This window comes from Rhizophagus irregularis, chromosome 32 (assembly GCF_026210795.1).
Source record: "Rhizophagus irregularis chromosome 32, complete sequence".
Classification (NCBI taxonomy): domain Eukaryota; kingdom Fungi; phylum Glomeromycota; class Glomeromycetes; order Glomerales; family Glomeraceae; genus Rhizophagus; species Rhizophagus irregularis.
Window position 1 is genome coordinate 428,475 of NC_089460.1, and position 22,540 is coordinate 451,014.

At 28.1% G+C, this 22,540-nt stretch overlaps 1 protein-coding gene across 1 annotated transcript; it reads right to left on the reverse strand.

The window, feature by feature from the left end:
• Positions 1-20,130: 20,130 nt before the first annotated feature.
• Positions 20,131-21,735, reverse strand: OCT59_022888 (uncharacterized protein; the record flags this gene model as incomplete). The annotated part of the gene is made up of 4 exons (XM_066150423.1): positions 20,131-20,168; positions 20,342-20,879; positions 20,945-20,993; positions 21,572-21,735. The coding sequence occupies 4 exons, from the start codon at positions 21,733-21,735 to the stop codon at positions 20,131-20,133; spliced, it is 789 nt and encodes a 262-aa protein (XP_066006460.1).
• Between the last annotated feature and the right edge of the window lie 805 nt (positions 21,736-22,540).

Genomic DNA, 22,540 nt, shown 5'->3' on the forward strand with positions numbered 1-22,540 from the left:
TAATAACGAGAAGTATACGATCTGTTGTAAAGCATAAAGCAAACTTTTCTCGTTCTTTACCTAATTCCATTTTATTTTTGTCTCATGCCTTGGGCTTGATTAATTTGTTTGCTCATCAACGACAATGTCATATTACTAATTTATTTTTAATGGCTAATTCTTCTTCTTTTTTTATTCAATCTCTTTTTATTTATAGATTGAGTTTAATTCAATATAATTTTTTAATTCCTATCTCTCCCCTTTTAATTAAAGATTGGTCTATATGGTCTTCTCTATTTTCTTTCAAGAAAGATTATATCGCATGCACTATTGCTCTCTTGTCTTCTACTCCTTTTCGGTTGCTTCACACTCAATTATCGAAGCTTCCAGATTTGTCCTTGATAGATGGATGCGTTCCTTTATTTGAATGCACGCCAAAGTCAAAGCCTTTAAAGCCTATTTTCCCATCCTGCGTAAACGACAACTGTTTTATTTATCTCAGTTTGTTACTCCCCAAGGAACTCATTTAATTTCCTGGAAGGCTTACTATGACAATTTGGTTGGACGACGTGGCCCTGGCCGTATCCCTTATTGGTACAAAGATATTCAACATGCTACCACTATTCCCGACTCCAATAATCGTTTGATGGATCAGTTTAATTTTACGCCTACGATTGACTCTTCCTTTTATGATTTGACTCCTTGTTTATCTTCTCCTTCTACTACAAAAAATTGGATTGTCACGTTGGACGATTATGGTTCTCCCATTTTTGGCAAACAACTTTTAGTCCAAGCAAGTCGTGGTACTTGTTCTATTGTTCACTGGATTTCTCCTGATTGTGAATCTTCGTCTGGTGATCTTATTAGACTTTCTCCTTGCCCTGGTTGCGCTGCTCATACTCCTTTGCCTCCTTCCAAAAAACGGAATGCTGATTTAACCCTTTGTACGCCTACGGTCTCTTTACAACATTCGCTTATTTTGCCCACTACCAATGAACGAATTAGACGTACTACCTCTGAAGTGACTTCACCTTTTACCTGGGCTGATATAGAAGATGGGGTCCGTCTTTATTATAGTAGATTGGATTTTGATTCTGATTCTTCTTCTGCAGATACCACTATAGTCCCTAATACTCCTGTCACTATTGAATCCTCGGCTGCTGCTGTCTTTGCAAATTCCCCGCTAGTCGTTTCCTCGGATTCGCGCTACACCTTTTTCACTGATGGGTCTCTTATTAATTTAGGCACTCCCGATGTCTCTATGGGTTAGTCTTGGATGCAAATAGTCCCTGATGCAGGTTTTCCTAACTCTATCGCCACTTATGCTCACGGCCTCATACGAGATAATCCCTCTTCTTCTCGAACTGAGGCTGCTGCTATTTATGCAGTTTTAACTATTTCTCCACGCAACTCTGAAGTTACTATTTATACTGACTCGCAAACTGCCATTGATGGTCTTCGAAGTTGTTTTTCCTCTATCTACTCAAATAGTCGTTTGTACTATAAAACTACAAACTTTGAACTTTGGGCTATTATCGAGCGAACCATCCTCTCAAAAAATTTGACTGTCCTTCCCGTCAAAGTTAAAGCTCATTCTGGCAATTACTTAAACGATTTTGCTGACTCCTTGGCCAATACTGCTCATACCGCGTCATCCAGTATTTTGATCTCTGGAATGGACCTGGCCTCTGCCCATGATTTTGTCTTAATTTATGACAATGATGTTGTTTGTGAATTTAATCCGCGACACTTTTTAAAACAATATTATCAAACGCAGTTAATGCGCGATTTGTTAAACTTAACGCGATTTCACTTTATTTCTTTATTATCAACTAATATAGATTATATTGTTGACTGGGAACTTACTTGGTTCACTTTAAATTTTAAGCCCTCTCATGATGCATCCTTTACTCCTGAGCACGCTTCAAGACACCTAACCTTTAAATTCAAACTTTTCTTGGATGATTTGCCTACACTGGAAAAGCTTAAACGGACCCGACCAGACTTATACATGGACGAATTAACTTGCCGTTCTTGTATCGACCGCATGGAAGACCTGATGCACCTTTTTATGTGCAAAAGATGACGTCTGCCTATGCAGCAAATTCTCCAATCTTATCAAAATCATTTGATTTCCAAACTTCTGGAAGCGAGTAATTTGGTTGATACTGATCCTACTCCCTTTATAGCTAAACTTACTTCTCTTTCATGCTGGTCCTTTTCTTCTACAAATTGGTCCTCCTTCGCCCTTATCCGTGGTTGCTTACCCAAACTCTTCATTGACTTATTTGTTGATTTATCCATTCCAAGAACTTCTGCGATTAAAGTTATCGCTGCTATTCATAACAATTTTGTCCAGAAATTCAGAAGACGAATCTGGAATCCGCGTTCTTATGAGAAAAGTAGATAGGAAAACGCGATGAACATTACCTATAAGTTGAAAACTACTCCGAAGCCATCCAATCTGCCATTGTCGACGTACATACCTTACTCATCTTTACCACCTCCGACCCTACACGATTCACGTGACTCTGGAACCGATTGGTTGAAGAACTCGATGAAATATGGTTTGCCTTGGTTTAATCACTTTTCGGGTTTTATGGGTCGTCTAACGGTGCTACTTAATAACAGCTTTTGCAGGATGGAGTGTCGATTTTTATAGTAGGCGCGCTATTCGTTATTTTGTTAGCATAGTTGCTTCTACTTTGGTTGGAATATATCAAGGGGGAAGATCTGGGGAAATTTAGTGTAATGCGATTTTTCTTTTTTTAGATTAATTTTTTACTTTATTTTTTCTTAGGAGACTATATAGCTTTGTTTTTAGTTAGTTTTATTTTTATATTTTTCTTTTTATTTTTGTAAATTGTCAAAGTTCGAATAAATTTAATAAAGATAAAGGCTACTATGCCACGTTTGCCTGGTTTTTGACTAGTTCGAATTAATTCAATAAAGATAAAGGCTACTATGTCACGTTTGCCTGGTTTTTGACTAGTGTGCATGTGACTTGACATTTTATGAATAAGCCATTTTTTTATAAACTAAGATTAATGTAAGTATGAAAGTTATAGAATAAGTGTATTTTAGCCTGCTTTACAAGTTTACTTAGTTAAAAAAAGCTGGGTTTAAACACTGTTTTTGACTTTATATATGAATGAATAATCTTTGCCGATCATATCCAAAAATGGATGACAAAAATGAAAAATTCAAATAAGTCAAAAACGGTGTTCAAAACCCCATGTTACGCACTAAGTAAACTTGCACAGCAGGCTAAAATACACATACTATATGTAACTGAAAAGTTTTATGTATTGGCACAAATCACGTGATTGAACACGGCTTTAGACGACCTCCTTGTTTAGAGGTTGTCAAGCGTGTTGATCAACATGACATTTAATTTTATGAATAAGCCATTTTTTTATGAACTAAGATTAATGTAAGTATGAAAGTTATAGAATAAGTGTATTTTGGCCTGCTTTACAAGTTTACTTAGTGAAAAAAAACTGGTTTTAAACACTGTTTTTGACTTTACATATGAATGAATAATCTTTGCCGATCATATCCAAAAATGGATGACAAAAATGAAAAAATTCAAATAAGTCAAAAACGGTGTTCAAAACCCCATATTGTGCACTAAGTAAACTTGCACAGCAGGCTAAAATACACATATTATATGTAACTTGAAAGTTTAACGTATTGGCGAAAAAGTTTTATTTGTAAAAATAAATTTTTACAAGTCACGTGATCGAACACGGCTTTAGACGACCCCTTTTTTTGGTGGTAGCCATTCCACAAAATTCCATTTTTGTAATTTTCAAAAATTTTTCGTCTTGGATTTTATGTAACATAATTTCCAAAAAGTAAATTCCATAAATTTGGCCAGAATTATGTTTAATTCAGCTTAACTTAACTTGGCTTGATTTTATTAAATTATTAACTTGACTCGAATCGATTTAATTTGATTGTAATTTTCAACTCGACTCAATTCAACTCAACTTGATCAACTCGCAAGTCAACTTGACTCATTTCAGAGTACTAACAGAAGGTGACAATAGAAACAGATGGAAGATGCAGGCAGAAGATGATAGAGACGGACAGAAGATGATGATTGAAGCGGACAGAAGATAATGATCAAGGCAGACGGAAGATGATGATAGAGACGGATGGAAAATAACAATAGAGACGGATGAAAGAAGATGATATGAAGAATGAACGAAAGACAATAGTAAGGAATGAACAAAGATAATAATAAGACAGATAAAAAAAAATGAAAAATGAATAAAGAAGAACAAAAATGAATAAAAGAAAGGAACAATAAAGAACAAAAAATGACAAGAAGCAAAACCCATAATAATAAAATGAAATGAAGATAGTAAAAAGCGAAATAATGTAATTATTAAACAAGAAAAATAAAAACAAAAGAATTATAATATACATATAATATACATACCTTAACTGTTAATTGCAAAGAAGAACCAAAAGGCCCAAAAAGAATGAAATGAAATTAGTAAAAATAAGATGTAAAGAAAAATTAGAAAAATTGTAAAAGGTAAAGAAAATTGCAGACTAAAGAAAATATCGAAAGACGAAAAAAAATAGATTATCTAATAAACAAATTAATAAACATTATCGCTGATGATGATGTAGTAAACACGTTAATCAAAATGTTTAAATTTATCATCAGGTTAAATCACTCGTATCATAATTATTATTTTTATCTAAATTGTTTTTTAAAATATAAATCGTTAGTAAATCCTTTTTTTTAATAAAATTAAAAAAAAAACTGCCAGAGGTGTTATATTTTTTTTTTACCTGTTTTACCCAAATAATCAGATCATAATACTGGTTATACTGGTTCAAAAACTAAATAAAGTACATGTGATATTAATCTAAAAATAACATATTCCTTTTTTATATCAACTCATGAGATAAGCTTATCGTAAATGGTAAGCAATATTACCTTTTATGTTATAGATAATTAACGCTAGTAGTTTTGTTCAGACTTCAGATTTTATTTTTTTTTAAGCTGGCGAGAACCGCGGAAGGAAAAATAAATCATTTTTTTCAAAAATTATAAATTCACCGCTCATATCACGTGATATAAATAATTTACGTAATATTTTGATATTTGTATACTTACACTGATCAGTTTATTTTATTTCTTTTTTTTTAGTTAATGGCGTCACCTTTAGCTTCAGGATTAAGTACTGTAACAGGTAAGTTTTTTTTTTGCTTTTATTTTCTTTTCTTTTTGTCTCTTATTAACTTGTTCTTTTTTTTTAGGCACGGCTGTTTTTAATTCCATTTCGGTGAAAATTCAAGGTGAGTTTTAATTTCTTTTTTTTTTGTTTTCTTTTCATTCTTTCCCTTGTTCTTTTACTAAACTTTTTGTCTTTTTTAGATGTGTACCATTTGAGTGAAAATTCAAGTAAGTCTCTTACGTCTCTTTCTCTTGTTGTTTTATTTTCTTTTAAGATGATATTAACCGTTTTCTTTTTATTTTTTCTATGGGTGGATGTTCTGGCTTTTCTTTCATTTTTTTCCTTTTATTTCTCTTTTTTCGTGGTTTCTTTATTTCTTTTTTTATTGTTCCTTTCATTTCTTCTCATGGTTCTTTCATTGATCTTTTGTGGTTTCTTTTGTTATTCCTTTCATTGATCTTTCGTTCCTTTTGTCATTGTTTCTTTCATTGCTTTTTTAGTTTATTTCATTGATCTTTAGTTTCTTTCGTTGCTTTTTTTTTGGTTTATTTCATTGATCCTTGGTTTCTTTTATTGCTTTTTCATTGATTTTTGGTTTCTTTCATTGCTTTTTTTCATTTCTTTAATTTATCTTTGATTTTTTTTGTTACTTTTTTCCATTTCTTTTATTGATCTTTGATTTCTTTCGTTGTTTTTTTTTGTTTTTCTTATTACTCTTTAGTTTCTTTCGTTGCCTTTTTTCATTTCTTTAATTGATCCTTGGTTTCTTTCATTGTTTTTTTCGTTTTCTTCATTGATCTTTGGTTTCTTTTCAATGATCTTTGATTTCTTTCATTGATCTTTGGCTTCTTTTGTTGCTTTTTTTTATTCCTTTATTGATTTTTACTTTTTCTTTGCTTCCTTTCATTTTCTTTCATTCCCCTTGTTTTTTTTTCATTCGCTATTTGTTTCTTTCATTCCTTTTAATTCCATTATTGTTTCTTTTATTTTTTTTCATTCTCTTCATTCCTTTTCATTTCCCTTTCGTTTTCTTATTCATTTTCATTCTTTTTTTGTTTCATTCATTCCTTTTCATTATTCTTTATTTTTTTTGTTCCTTCTTCATTTTTCTTTGATTACAATTGCTTCCCTTCATCCCTTTTCATTTATCTGTTCTTTCCTTTATTTTCCTTCATCTTTTCTTACTGTATTTTTCATTCTTTCTTGCATTTGCAATTAATACAGCATTATATCATTAATATTACAGTTAAAATTATGCAATTATGATTCAATTTTTTTTATAAAATCATATATACATCGTGGTGTAATTTTTTTTCTTTGGATTAAAATATAGTTTCTTTCGTACAATTTCCTTTTTATTAATTTATAGTGATATTAATTATTATTTAACAAATTATTAAATGTGAAATTGTCTTTGTAATTATAGATTTTATAGATTGTGGTGTTAAAGTTTTTTTTCTTTTTTGTTTGACTAAATATCATTACTATCATATTACCAGTTACGGTATATTAAATCTAGCTGAAATTATGTTAATTCTGGCCAAAATTAAAATCATGCTGAATTGCATTTTTTAAAATTGTATAAACTTTTTTTGGATCACTATATTGCATATCTTTAACTTTTATAATACATCGTATAACAAAATTTAACATATTTGGATGATGAAACATATCTGCCGATATGTGTATGATCATCTTTGTACAATAATTATATTAAAGAGATCAATGCTGGTCCAATTGATTTACTTGGATTATCTATAGATGATAAAGAAAGTAAAATAAATGAAGAAAAAGAATTATTTAAAGAAAATGATAATGAACAAGATAAATATTAATCTAATTGGATGTTTCTTGTCAAGATGAATCTAAAACCAAATTTCGATTATTTTTCTGATCTAGGTTTGCAAGACATAGATCAGAATTATGACTGGATTAACAATCCAAGGAAACGATATATGGACCTTGTGAATATTGATACGTTTTAAGTAGAAATCCTAAAATTAGCAAAAAAGAAAATGTATTAATGGATTATCAAACATTAAATGATAATCAAAAAATTATTTTTAAGCGAATAGAATCACATTATCACTATATGCTTAAAAAACATAAAGATGAACTTTTAAGCATAATTGTAATGGGAACTGCTGAGACAGGACTCTGAACATTACTAAAACAACTCAGATTCTGTGTAATTAAAATTTTAAAATGCAATATCTCAGTCAATATTACATTTAAAAAAATGAATTATATATCAAAATGTTTGTTGAAATGAATTTAACAAGTTAAAGATCATTAAAATCCAATCACTGGATTCTAAGATAACAAAATTTGAGGCTAAAATTTATATATAACTTTATACATTTGGAACAGAAATTAATTATAAAGTTTATACAAATTCAAATCTAAGTTTTTTAGTAATATTCAAGGTTCTGTTGAAACCATAAGACCTACAGTGACTGCTATAATTATTGTATCACTTTTATTTTAAATTTATAATATAAAGCAATTAGTATTAATATAATAATGTTATATTTATTTTAAAGCTTGACTTTTAAAGGTCAATTGACAAGTATTTTTTCAATTAATTTATATTAAAAAAATTTTTAAATCATTTGAAATGTAAAAAAGTGGATTTTCAACTTTTTAACCAGAGCAGATAAAGAAAAATAAATGCTAAAATCTGATTTTTTGAATCACAAATAGTTTAAATTTCAAAAATTGAAATAATTGAATTACTAGTTGTTGAGAAACCAGCTTTTGAAAATTGCAAAAATTGCAAAAAATTGATGATTTACATATAAAAATCAAAATTTTTGTGATTTTCAAAAGCTGATTTCTCAACAACTAGTGATTCAATTATTTTAATTTTTGAAATTTAAACTATTTGTGATTCAAAAATCAGATTTTGGCATTTATTTTTCTCTATTTACTCTGGTTAAAAAGTTAAAAATCTACTTTTTTACATTTCAAATGATTTAAAATTTTTTTTAATATAAATTAAATGAAAAAATACTTGTCAATTGCCCTTTAAAAGTCAAATTTTAAAATAAATATAACATTATTATATTAATACTAATTGCTTTATATTATAAATTTAAAATAAATATGATAGTTACTATATCTAATAGAAGCAATCTGAAGTAAGTTTCAAGAAATGGCAGAAGGATCTAAAACACCTATAGTAGTATTCACTTCAACAGAGTTGCAACCTTTAACATTGATGATATAACAATTTATTCAGGACTATCAATTCTGATAATAAAGCTCTAATTGGTTTAGTTCTAATCTGATAATTCAGATTGAAAATTCAGATTGAAAATTCAGATTGGTCCAGTCTGGGTTGATGCAGGACCCCAAACAATATATATATAGGTCAGATAAAAAATTCAAAATTTACTAAGGTCAATAAGCAAATATTTTTCATGTCTGCTAAGCAAACTTTTATCTAACCCATAAATTTTTTACACTGCTAAGCAACTTATTTTATGACATATATATATTTATATATAATTTTTTTTATAAAATATGTATATAAAAAAAATTAAAAAAACAAAAATTTTTGAAATAATGTATGGATAAAGCTATTATTATTTTTTTGTAATATTACAACTTATAAATGTTTCTTATTAATATTTCGTATATCTGTTCTGTGATTTCGGAGCGTAATTTAGGCACTTTAGCTAAAGGAAACATCCAAAACCTTCTTAAGTAAAGTTGTTTAACAGTCTACTTACATATAAATTTTTATCATGATTGAATAGATATTTATGGATTTATTCATGTTTTTTGTAACGCCACCAATACGCGGAATTTTTATTTTTAAAATTTACTGTAAAATTTGTCAAAAAAAATATTTTTAAAAAATTTTCTAAGTAAAAATGAAATAACTTTTATTGATTATTACAAAAATTATAGTGTAAAATTATAAAAAAACAGAAAAACACTTATTTTTCCCTTTCCACTCACCCGTTGCTCACATTTCAAATATATATTTTTTAAATGTTACACAGATACGTATATGATTTATAATTTTAATGTTATGCGGACGCGTATTTGTTTTATCAAAAACACATTACACGATCACGTCTAAAAATGTTCCCTATATTACGTATACAATTAACTTATTCTTTGTATTAAAAATAGTAAATTTTTTTTATACAAACATGTTTATAACTTTGTTTATATATTTTTATTAGATTTTTTTAATGTGAAAATAAATATATATTATATTATATATATATATTAAAAAATTCTATCCTGCTACGCAAATATATATCTGACTATTAATAATTTAATACTCTGCTATGCATAATTATATCTGACTATTTAAAAATTATGTTATCAAATAAGCAATAATAAATCTCACATAGGAAAATTTTTTATATGTTGGTTAAGCAAACTCAAAACCTACCTTTATATATATTGTTCGGGGTCCTGTTGATGCTTCAACCTGGACCAAAATATTCAGTCCAGTCCAGTCCAGTTTCAGATTATAAATCTAATCTGAACTGAATTAACAGGTTGGGACTGAACTGGACTGAGTAAATATTTTCACAATAGTTTTATATTAAAACCATTGCGATTATTTAATTATTAAATAAAAATATGTTGCATAACATTTTTTTAATATATTATTATAAAAAACATTTACGCAACATTTTTTAATTAATTTAAAGAAAAAATATTGTGAAACGTTTTTTCTAAGTATATTTAATTAAAAAAATGTTTGTGCAATATTTTTTTAATTAGAGGTGTGCCAGAAATTACGTGATTTAGTGGTCAGGTCCTGCAATCAGGTGTCACAATATACCTTTTATAGTAATAGTATATCTTTTATAGTGAATAATATATAATTTGTTTATTAAGAAGCTTTTTTGCAATTATCTCACCATTTAAAAGTCCAATTCTAATGATTTTATTTTTGTTTTATAAAGTATAAAGAGAGCTATAAAATAAAAAAAAGTTTATGCAAATTGAATTATTGGATAGTAAAATAATTGTATTATAATATATATGTAATATATAGTAATTTATTTATTAAGAAGCTTTTTTGCAATTAACTTATTATATAGCAGTTCAATTTTAATAAATTTTTTTTTGTTTTGTAAAGCATAAAAAGGTCTACAAAAACAAAAAAAAAGTTTATGCAAATTGGATTATTGGATAGTAAAATAATTGTATTATAATATATATATAATATGTGATAATTTATTTATTAGCAAGTTTTTTTGCAATTATTTCACCATCTAGCAGTCCAATTTCAATAAATTTTTTTTTATTTTATAAAGCATAAATGGGGCTATAAAACAAAAAAGAAGTTTATGCAAATTGGATTATTAAATAGCAAACTAATTATAATATAATATATATATATTAATATAATATATTATATGTTATACTGTATGTATTTTTTTAGCCAATTAGAATTCAATCACATGATGAGTAGGGGGGTCAGGTCTCTAATTAAGCATAATCATGTGATTTCTAGCACGCCTCTTAATTTAACAAAAAAATGTTGCGAAAATGTTTTTTCAAAGGAATTATAATTAAAAAAATGTTTTCATAACATTTTTTTATTATAGGATTAAACTGAACTGGACCAGAACCTTGCTTACTTATAATAAAGGTCACCGTAGAAAATTGGCCTTTACTAATAGTTTTTACCTTAATTTTTTCTTAAATTCTATTGGTTAATTAGCTAAAAAAGAAAAAAATCATAATAATGTAACATAAAATTTCCTTTTCTAGTAGGATCTGCAAAGAATTTTATATATAATTTTTACCTTAAGCTTGGGGGTGACCTATTTTATAAGTAAGCGAGATCCTATTGGACTGGACTAAAATAACTGGTCTGGTCTAGTTTGGTCTCAGACTCTCCTTTTAATATAAACTGGACTGAACTGAAATAAACTAATTTTTTCAGTTTGATCCTGAGTTACTTCCCAACCTGAACCAATTTAAACCATTTAGAGCTTTATCTGATAGTTAATAAGCAGAAATGGCTGAAGCAACTAAAAGATAAATTAAAAGACATAAATTATATAATAATTAATGAGAACAATATGATTAGTTGTCAAATGCTTGCTTAAAGCTCTGAATGGGTCAGTTTGGTCTGGATTATAGACGGTTTGGATTGGAGCTGAAATCCGTAAGAACCAAACTGAAAAACTGGCGGTTCGGTTCAGTTTAATCCGATTTTTATAAAAATGCGAAAAATCGAATAGCCAGCCATCTAGTGATCGTATAAAGTAGTGGTCCGATCTGTGGATATGAAATCCGGATATCTGTACAGATATGTGGATATCCAGATATAAATTTTAAGTAACGGATAGAAAATTACGGATATACAGATATCCATGGATATCCGTGCAGATATCTGTTATGCATGTTAATTTTGTATAACAGTTGATCAAAAAATGCGAATTCGCGTAATAAAATGTGATAGTGACTAAAAAAGTGTTACTTTATAGATTTTTAGTCTAGCCTTTTTATGACAATGTCCAGTGAAAATTTAGCAGAGATTCTGCAGCCAGAAAATTTTGAAACCTTGACTCTTAGAACAAGTGGATCAAAAAGACCAAGGCAAAGGGTACGTGAACCATTAAACCAGTAAAATTTAGATCAAAATGAACCTATAGTTGAGTTAGAATCAGATACAGACATAAATGACCAGCAAAAAACTGGTAGAAATAATGTAAAACGAAAAAAAACTTCAATAAAAATAGACTTAAATAAAATAGCTGACCAACTAGTTTTAATTCCAAATGCCAAGCCATCAGGACAAAGTTGGATATGGGGTTACTTTAATCAATATGAACCAATTAAACAATATAAAAGGATTGTAAAATGTTTAGTTCAAGTTCAACGGAAAAATGGTGTAAAATCGTGTGGTCATTTTATGAGTTCTGATAATTCTACTGGCAATTTTATTGTTCATCTTGCTTCACATCGAATTACTGAGGAAAGTCATAAAAGAAGGATGAGCGAGATACGAAAAAATAATCAGTTATCACAAACCCGCATAGATGAAATTATTCGAAATAATCCAGATGTCAAAAACTGCCGGGACAGAAAATTTGTTGGAATTTTAATTAAAGACAATAGACCAATTAGTATATGTAATGATGAAAGTTTAATTGAATTTATTCGCGAATTTGATTCAAATTATCAAATTCCAAGTGATAAAATAATTCACCAACTATTAGCTGAAGCATACAATCAAATCAAAGTTGTTTTAGTAAAAAAATTTAATGAAGAAATTATTTCTTGCTCCATAACAACAGACTTATGGACTGCACGAAGTAGAAGCGGATACATTGGTGTTACATGTTCCTTTGTTGACAATAATTTTGATATTTGTGAAGCAATCTTGGCAGTTCAATATGTACCTTATCCTTATACTGGTGATAATATTTGTGAAGTACTACGTGATATTATTTCAAATTGGAATCTTACTGGTAAGATCTTTACAATGACGACAGATAATGGTTCTAATATGGTAAAAGCTGGAAGATTAATGAATGAGCTTACAAGACTTCCTTGTACAGCGCACACATTGCAACTAGTTGTGGGAAAGGGATTATTGCCAGCTGAAGTTTTAATTGCACGAGCCAAAAGATTAATAAATTTTTTTACTTCACCCAAACAAACGGAAAAATTACTGGAAATTCAGAAAAGAACTAACCATATCAATAATAACGAAGTAATTAACAAAATTTTATTTTTTAAAAAAAAATTCCATTTTTCAAAGAAATATATTAACTAATTAATTTACTAATATTTTTATGCTACATTTTCATTACAGAATTTAGAAAAAAATGATGAATACCTTCGAATGATTGCTGATGTAGACACGCGATGGAACTCCAGTTATCTTGCATGGAAACGTTTAATAAAATCAAAGATCTCATTGATATTCTGGCATTTACTATGTTAATTAATCCTGATCTCTCAACACGACGTGATGGGAAGCGACTGAAAAATATAAATCTAACAGAAAATGAATGGCAAGAAATAAGTAAATTAATCATAATCTTGGAAGATTTTGCTGGAGCAACTGAATATTTGGGCGGAAGTAAATACGCAACTATTAGTTTAATGTATAGCGTTTTAGCGAATGATTAAACAAAAGATTTTACTAGATAATGATTCCAATGTGGAGGACATAGACTTAACCAATTCGGATACAGCCTTTGATGATGATGTTGGTTATGAAGATGCTCCAGAAGATGAATCTATTTCTGAACAACCTAAACGGAGAAAAATTAATATTAATACGCCACAAAATTACACTGATCTTGAAAAACGTGTTAAAGCAGCACTTTACCGATCAATGAATCATTATTGGGAAGTTCCACAAGAGCAAGGGATGTTGGCTGCTTTACTGGATCCAAGATTCAAAGAACTTAGATTTGCCTCTAATTCATTGCGTATTAGAACCCAAGAACAATTGAAAAGTGCTTACCAAAAAATGAAAAATTTAACTAGTAATGAAGATCAAGAATCTGAATTACAGCCAGTGTCATCAAATTCGTTGTTAGCAAGGATGTTTCAAAATGATGCTATTAGCATTGACGAAGTAGCTAATTATTTAGCTCTCCCCAAGATTCATCATGATGATTGTCCTTTAACATGGTGGAGAATTAATAAGACTAGGTTTCCAGTGCTGTCAAAATTAGCAAAAAAATATTTGGCCATCCCTGCTACCTCTACTCTGAGTGAAAGGCTTTTTAGCGAAGCTGGTAATGTAATGACTATAAAAAGAGGACCCCGGATATCTCCAAAACAGGTCATAAGTCACACTTTCGGCAGATTGGCCCATTTTTTGAAGGACCAAAAATCGTTTTTTGTAAATATCTCGGCATCCAGTAGTCCAATTTTGATGAACATTTTTTTAAATTGTAGAGCTAAATGAGGGCTACAAAATAAAAAAAAGTTCATTAAAATTGAATTACTGGATGCTGAGATATTTACAAAAAACGATTTTTTGAGTTTCAGCAAAAAGGGGTGTTTTTGGCCAAAAGTCCATTATGACCTTTATATTAGATATCCGGGGTCCTATAAAAAGGACACAATTGGCGCCAAATATGTTAGAAAATTTGGTGTTTTGTAAGAAGAATTGGCGTCTAGCTGGAGGAGTTTTTCCATTAAAATATTAGTTGATAGTGAATAATTGAATAATGTAACAAGAAGCGAATAATCTAATTGTTTCGTTTCATTTTTTGCTTTTTGGGCGTAATTGAGAAATAAACTAACCGGATTTAGCTAATTTTCTTGCATCATTATCAAAAGAAAAGTGGCTTAGAAAAAATTTTTTTTATTGTAATAAAATAAACTATGCAAGTTTAAAATAAATTTAATAAAATTTTATCCATTTTCTTATATTATTATCCGGATAAATCTGCATCCGGCACATGTCAAATGATCAAAAATAGGCAAAAAAAATGGCGCAAATCGCATAAACTATTCGCAAATTTGTATAAACTATTTACAAATAGTATAGGTTAATTCGTAAATAGCCAAAAACAGCCAAGAATAGCCAAGAATAGCCAAGAATAACCACTGCTTTTCGCGCCATTTTTTTTGCTGATTTTTAGCATTTTGACCTGTGCGGATTATCTGTTAATTAAATTTATTTGCACAGATTTACCCAGATTTAACCAGATTTTTTACGGGTAACAATCCGTATCTGTAATAAGGTCTGCGGATTATCTGTACGCGGATAAATGGATATCCGGATCAGACCACTAGTATAAAGTCAAGCCATATATCATTGGATTCATCGTGATGAAACGCGTCGAATGGTGGTAAGATCATGTCTCTAGCATTGATAGAATACATGTTAACCCACGCTAAATGATTTATAAATAATTGGAATTAGCAAGCTATCTATCGGTGCTAGGGACATGATCTTAGTACCATTCAACGCGTCTTAGTGAAACGAATCCAATGAGTCCTAATTCATATTTATACGACCATTGGACGACAAATAAATTCATTCTAATTTTTAACGCTCAAAAATTTTAAAAAATGCAAACTTGATATTATTCGCCATCCAGTAGTCATACACGAACGAATTTATATTCATTGGATTCGTCTCACTGAGATGCATCAAATGGTGGATAAGATCATGTTTCTAGCACCGATAGATAGTTTGCTAATTCCAATTATTTATAAATCATTTAGCGTAGTTTAACGTTTGATCTATCGATGCTAGAGATATGATCTTACCACTATTCGACGCATTTCGTCGAGAGGAATTCAATGATATATGGCTTGACTTTATACGATTACTAGATAGCCGGCTATTCGATTTTTCGCATTTTTATAAAAAATCGGATTAAACTGAACTGAACTGCCAGTTTTTCAGTTCTAATACCCAAACTGAACCAAACCGAATTTTGAGCCGATTTCAAATCGGTTTTCCAGTTTAACCTGAACCATTCGGAGCTTTATGCTTACTATAATTAATAGGCGGTACTGATAAACTTTTTCTGAACATGATAATAAACCATTTGGTAGTAAGTTAGGACCCAGAAATATATATATAGGAGTTAGGTGATGAAAAAAAATTTTTTCTATGAGCTGTATGCATTTTTTCAGGACCGGAATTATGATAATGTCAGTCGGTTACTATATTAGGAAATAAAATTCTGACTGGAATTATCAAAAATTATCTAAAAAAGGAAAGATTTTTATGATTTTTTTAGTTCAAAATACGCAAACTCAAACCTGACCATTTTATATATATTTCTGAATCCTAGTAAGTTAATTATTTTGTTTGATAACTTCAGCTAACTTCTACCTGTTCTTGATCTTCTTATATACAGTATACTAATAATATAAGACAAAATTCATTGTTTAATAATGGTATTACATGTAGCTAGTGTCTTGACCCGTATCCGGATCAATTTGGATTGATCCAGATTTTTTTTTTCAGATATCCAGATTTTTACGGGTTTCATCCGAATTATAAACTGGATGAAAAATATCCAGTTTGACCTAGAATCCGGATGAAATTTTTTTTATTTTTTTTTTAATAATAATTTTGCTGATCCATAAAGATTTATATCTAAATGATATTATGGCTAATTATTTTTGCGCCTAATACCAATTTTTTTATTAAAATTTATTAAATTTATATTTATTTATTAAAGTTTGTATCAGATTTGTTTATTTAAATTTATACATTAACAAATAACAAATAATTTTAGATTTCACATTCAAACGTTCAAAAGAAAAAAAACTTTATATTATTTTGTTATAACAAAATAATAATTATTGTTTTAAATGAAAAATTGTTCAATATTATAAATTTATATAATTATAACAACTTTTTTTAAAAATTAAAACTAGTGTTATATAATTTGATTCAAATGATTCTTTAATTTTTGAAAGAAGAAACAAATCCTTAAAAAATTGCCTTACTAACCTAACACATCTATTTATAGTAATCTTTAGCTGTATATAAAAATATCTTGTTTAAAATTTCATAATTAGTTAATTTACAAAGAAATGTTAAACAATAGTCTAAGACAATGCTGAAATAATATGAAATTGTTTTAAAGAAAAGTATTTAATGAAATTGGAAATATGTAAATTTCGTGGTCTTAAATAATTTTGGCCAAATTTGTAATTTTGGCCGAAATTAACATCATGTGACACCGGGAAAATAGTTTAGCCACTGGGCAAAAAATTTTTTATCAGCTGGCATGAAAATTTAATGTTACACAATTTGTAATTCTGGCCGGCGTTATGAATTCTGGCCAGAATTATTGCCAATCATTTGTAAATCTAATCTGGTTTCCGGATTATCTAATCTGGATTCAAAATCCAGGTCAATCCGGATATAATCCGGATTTTTTTTTTGTGTAATCCAGATGACGGTTTTCATCCGGGTCAAAGTACTACATGCAGCAGCATACAAGTAGTTTAAAGAAGTGTATAAATTTAAAATCACATAACATTAATCAGGAAATTCTAAAGAGCAACAAAACTTTAGAACCATTTTTTTAAAACTGTATAATGGAATAGATGATTGAAAAATTCTTACTGCATGAATTGAAGATAAGCTTAGTATAATAAAACGTAGTAGATTTTTTGTTGTTTTATTCATTCTAAGTTTCTAACAAAATAGTCTGGAGTTAACGCAGTAAATATAGATTGACTTTTGATCTTTGGATATTCCTATTACCAAAATTTAAGCTATATATACAGGTGGAAAAGAAGTTAAAAAAGTGGAATCAGATATATCAGAGTATATATATTGCTGATGAAAGATGCAAGAATCATATCAATGGCAAACTTATAGACAAATACTAGGCTAGTCAATGATTCAATAGAACTGTTTAAGATATAATATTTAAAGAAAATCAAGATCTGCTTTCTTTTCCTATTGTAGTTTTAATCTCTTTCGATAATTATAAAAGTTTCACCATTACTAATTTAGAGGGTAAAAAAGTTGTACCAATTGTACTAATTAAACATACCTAGAATAGTAAATCTGGAACTTCTTGTTCATACTTGCAAATTCCAGTTCATCTTGCATGAGCAATTATGATGCATAAAAGTCAGAGTCTTATGCTATAAAAGGCTACAATAGACCTTGATAATAAAGAGTTTATCATGAATCTTTCTTTTATGACAATATCTTAGATACGCATTCTTAAAGATCTTCTCTTTAAACCTTTCAATTTTGAGAAACTTTAGCATACTATTAAAGACTGCAAAAGATTACAAAAAAGATTAGATGAAAAGAAATGATTAGTTACTATGATGCCAGAAAACTGTATTTAACAAAGTAATGTTAGATCTAATAATAAAAAAAAACAAAAAAAACTGAAAGTATTTTTTGATAAAACATTTTTTTATATTTAGTTGTAAATAAAATATATTATTTTATTTTTACAAATCTAACTAAAATTTCTAATTCTACAAAACATTTTTTTTCACATTTTTTTTTTTGCAATATATATTATATTAAACACTTTATTCATATAATATTACTTTTGTACAATATATTTTATAATTTGTAATACTAGTTTATTTTGTTTATCAGTTTATTTATCTATATAGTGCAAAAAATTAGCTGACATGACATATGCAGATAAATAAATTTTGCCACATGATCCAATATGTCATTAAGGTTTATAAATATATATAGTTTTTCGCTTTGCTTTGGATAATAAACATTACATCATATAAATTATTTTATTTTCCTAATTATTTTTCCTTTAGTTAATTATTTTTTCTTCAGTTAATTATTTATCCTTATTTCATTCGATATATTATTTATCTATGCATCCAAGTTTTGTGATGTGGTTTTTTGTATTATGAGAGTGACAAAAAAATTTTTGATACTAAAAAAAAACTAAATTCCTAATGTTTTAAACTTGTGATTACATGTGTAGGTAACATTGGGGCATTGGGCGTCTTCACAAAATGCGTGATTGGGATTAGATTAGGATTAAGATTATGATCAGCTTGAAATAAAAATTAATATTTAATCTCGATTCACAAAATTAGTGTAACATGATTACTGTTACATGTATTAATTATAGTACGCGTTCTTAATTTTTTTTTTTATTGGAAATTTTAAATTGTAATATATTTTAATAATGAATAATGAAATTAATGAACAAATTCAAATTATTATTTTAATAATAATTATTATACTTATTAAACATATTGAATTTGAAGAAATTTTATTTGCTTCTTACTCAATTGAACAAGAAGAAGACGACTTTAACATTTTGCCTTTAATTCTATTATACTCACAATATAATGAGGAAATTAATGAACTAAGACGACTAAATAGAGCAGTATCTAACTATTGGTTTAATGAAATATATCTAAATATGCAAGATTTTAAATTTAAAAGACATTTTAGATTAACAAAAACTACATTTGAATGGTTATATTGTGAAATAATACCACTTTTAAGAAGAAATTGTAATGAACCTGGTATAATTGGACTTGCATAGGAACAAAAAATTGCTACTTCATTATGGTTTCTTACTACTGGAGAGTGTTTTAGGTCTATAGGAGAAAAGTTTGGAATGGGTGAATCAACTATCAGTTATGCTTTAAGACAATTTTTTGACGTAATAATTTCCAAATTTTTAACTGAAAAAATTATTTTTCCAACTACAGAATCAGGAACAAATAGGATTACAAATAGATTCAAAAGAATTAGAGAATTTTCCAATATAATTGGTGCTATTGATGGTAGTCATATACCAATTAAAGCACCTCATTTGTTTCCTGTTGATTATTTTAATAGAAAGGGATTTTATTCTATTATTTTACAAGCAGTAGTTGACCACGAAAAAAAATTTTTAGATATATGTGTTGGTTGGCTAGGATCTACACATGATAGTAGAATTTTAGTAAATTCTGATCTTTATAATAAATTTGAAAATCAAAATAATTTAGCAGTAACTCCTTTTCATAATAAATATTTTTTAGGTGATGAGAAATATCCAAACCTTAGTTGGCTAATAGTGCCATATAAAGATATTGGTAGAGGATTAACTCAAGAGCAAACATATTTTAATCTTAGACATTCACAAACAAGAATTAAAGTAGAACAAGCTTTTGGTTTACTGAAGGGTAGATGGCAATGTCTTCTTAACAAATTAGAAGTTTCATTTGAAATAGTATCACACATTGTAACTACTTGTTGTATATTGCATAATATTTGTGAAGAAAGATGTGATTTTCTGCCACCAGAAGAGCGATATCATGAAGTAGGAACTGATGCAAATAGGGAATTAAATGCTACTGAAACATCTGAAGGGAATGCAATTAGAAATTCAATATGTAATTTTTTTATGGAATCAAAGAAATATGAGAAGACAACAAATAATAAATTTTTCTAGAATTTTCTAATTTCTTTATTATAAAATGATCAATTGCAAAAAAATCACAAAAAGATACATTATTAATTATTTATTTAATCAAATTGAGGAAATTCTAAATCATTTAAATCATCTATAAAATAAAAATAAATTTAATGTAAGTTTAAAATTGTATTACACATTATGCTATTTATCAGAGGTTAATAGATGTGCGTACGTGTATATGCATGCGTGCGCACATACATATGCATGTATGTATATACCAGAGATTTGAAATCAAATCACAACGAAAACTAAATACTATACCATGATTTACTTGATTTACTTGATTTTTCTTCGTATGTAAGGAATTTAAACTGTTTGAAAGATTGTTTAAAATATCAAACAGCATCATATCAGATTGTTGCTTCATATGGAGTAATTCTAATCTTTGATCTTGTTCTTTTTTCTCTTTTTCTTTTCTTCTTTTATCAAGTTCTATTTGCCTAACTCCTTGCTGTTCAATCCAATATTGAAGAATATTTCCTAAATTATTTCCATGTTTTTTGGATTTTTTTTTACTTTGATCATCAAAGTTGATATCAGTATCATCATTTTCACATTTATTTTTATGTCTTCTACCAATTTTAGGAATCACATATGGAGTTTCTGTTTGTTTTTTTTCAACCAGATTTTCTTGATGAAAATTAAGTTTTTTTTCATTTCTTGATGAAAATTCAAAAGAATCAATACAAGATTTTGGATTCAATGTAGGCCTATCTTTATTTAAAATAGCTTCAATTTCTTCTTTATACTGAATAGTAATTGGAGGTCCACCACTTTTTTTTGACTCTGCAAGTTGTGTCTTTAAAAAAAATTAAGATTAATTAATAAAAAAATTTAATATATTTCCTTTTTTTAAAAAAAAACCTTATAGTTATCCACGAGATTCTTCCATTTATTAGCAATTTGAATATTACTACATCAGGAAATTTGTTTAGGTGTAATTTAGTGTAATATTTCAAAGGTGATGTAAAATTTCGAAATATTACACTAAAAACGTAATATTACAAAAATTTACGCTCTTAAATTTGAATAATTATAGTAATTTAAGAATATCTTGCTATCTACTGATCCAATCAAGACGATCTATAGCTCATTGGAATCAGCTCATCAAGACGGATCGAATGGTAGTAAAATCGCATTTCTACAGTTGATAGAACGCTCTATAGTATGCAGTAATGTTTTAAATTAATAGAAAATCATCTATCAAACGTAAATATACGATTTTACTACCATTCGATTCGTCTTGATGAGCTGATTCCAATGAGCTATAGATCGTCTTGATTGGATTAGTAGATAGCGAGATATTCTTAAATTACTATAATTATTCAAATTTAAGAGCGTAAACTTTTGTAATATTACGTTTTTAGTGTAATATTTCGAAATTTTACACCACCTTCGAAATATTACACTAAATTACGCCTAAACAAATTTCCTGATGTATAAGTGTTTTCAAAGTTAAAAGTTAAAAGAAAAGCTTCAGCATCTTTTCACAATTGAATATTTCCTGGATTAGAAGTAGCTCCGCGTGTATACTTTAACTCTTCAAGCTTATTTTTGTGTTCAAGAAGAAAAGAAAATAGTGCTTTTATTGCACTTTCACTCCATTTTGCTCTTGAAGCTCTATCTTTTTTAACATTTTTATGAGTTTGTTCCATTTTTTTTTTATTAAATATAAGTTCAAATTTAATATGTATTTTACGTTTAAAGAAAAAAAATAGTTTAAAAGTTTCGCATTTCGCGTTTTGCACTTGAAATAACCATAAAAATGTATTTAAATAAATAAATGCATATTTCAATTAGAAAAAATACATAAAAGATAAGGAAACTTGCGGTACTTAATTTTTTTTATTCTTAATCTTACTCGATGAGCAAAATTGAAATCTTATATGTAATCTCAGCTTAAGATTAACCTTAATCTTAATCACGTTTTTTGTGAAACCAGATTAACCTTTAATCCCAATCTTAATCTCAATCACGCATTTTGTGGAGACATCCATTTAAATGTCACTTATTTCTTATATAGTAAAGATCGATACAAACTGCACTTATAAAACTTAAGTGCTTTATTCATATTATGTGATTATCCTAATATTTATACAGTTTCCTCTCGATATAACGAATCTTGCGTTCTGGCTGATCAGGCCTTCGTTATAAGCAACTTTGTTAACACTATAACAAATTATTTAGTGTAACATAGCGAATTTTTCGTTGTAATATATAACTATGTTATACTGATAGTTTTTGGCATTATACAAATTTTGAAAATGTTCTGATACAGTGGTCAAAATTGGATGTGTGGAATGCGCGCTCTGCACATGAATTGAAATATGGATGTTGAATTTTTTAATAGTAGTGCATATAAGTTATCATTATTCAATTTATTTTTTATATACGGCGCACACCATTTATAATAATTCTCAAATATCATGTGATGTTGAGCACACATAGGTTTTCTTTTGA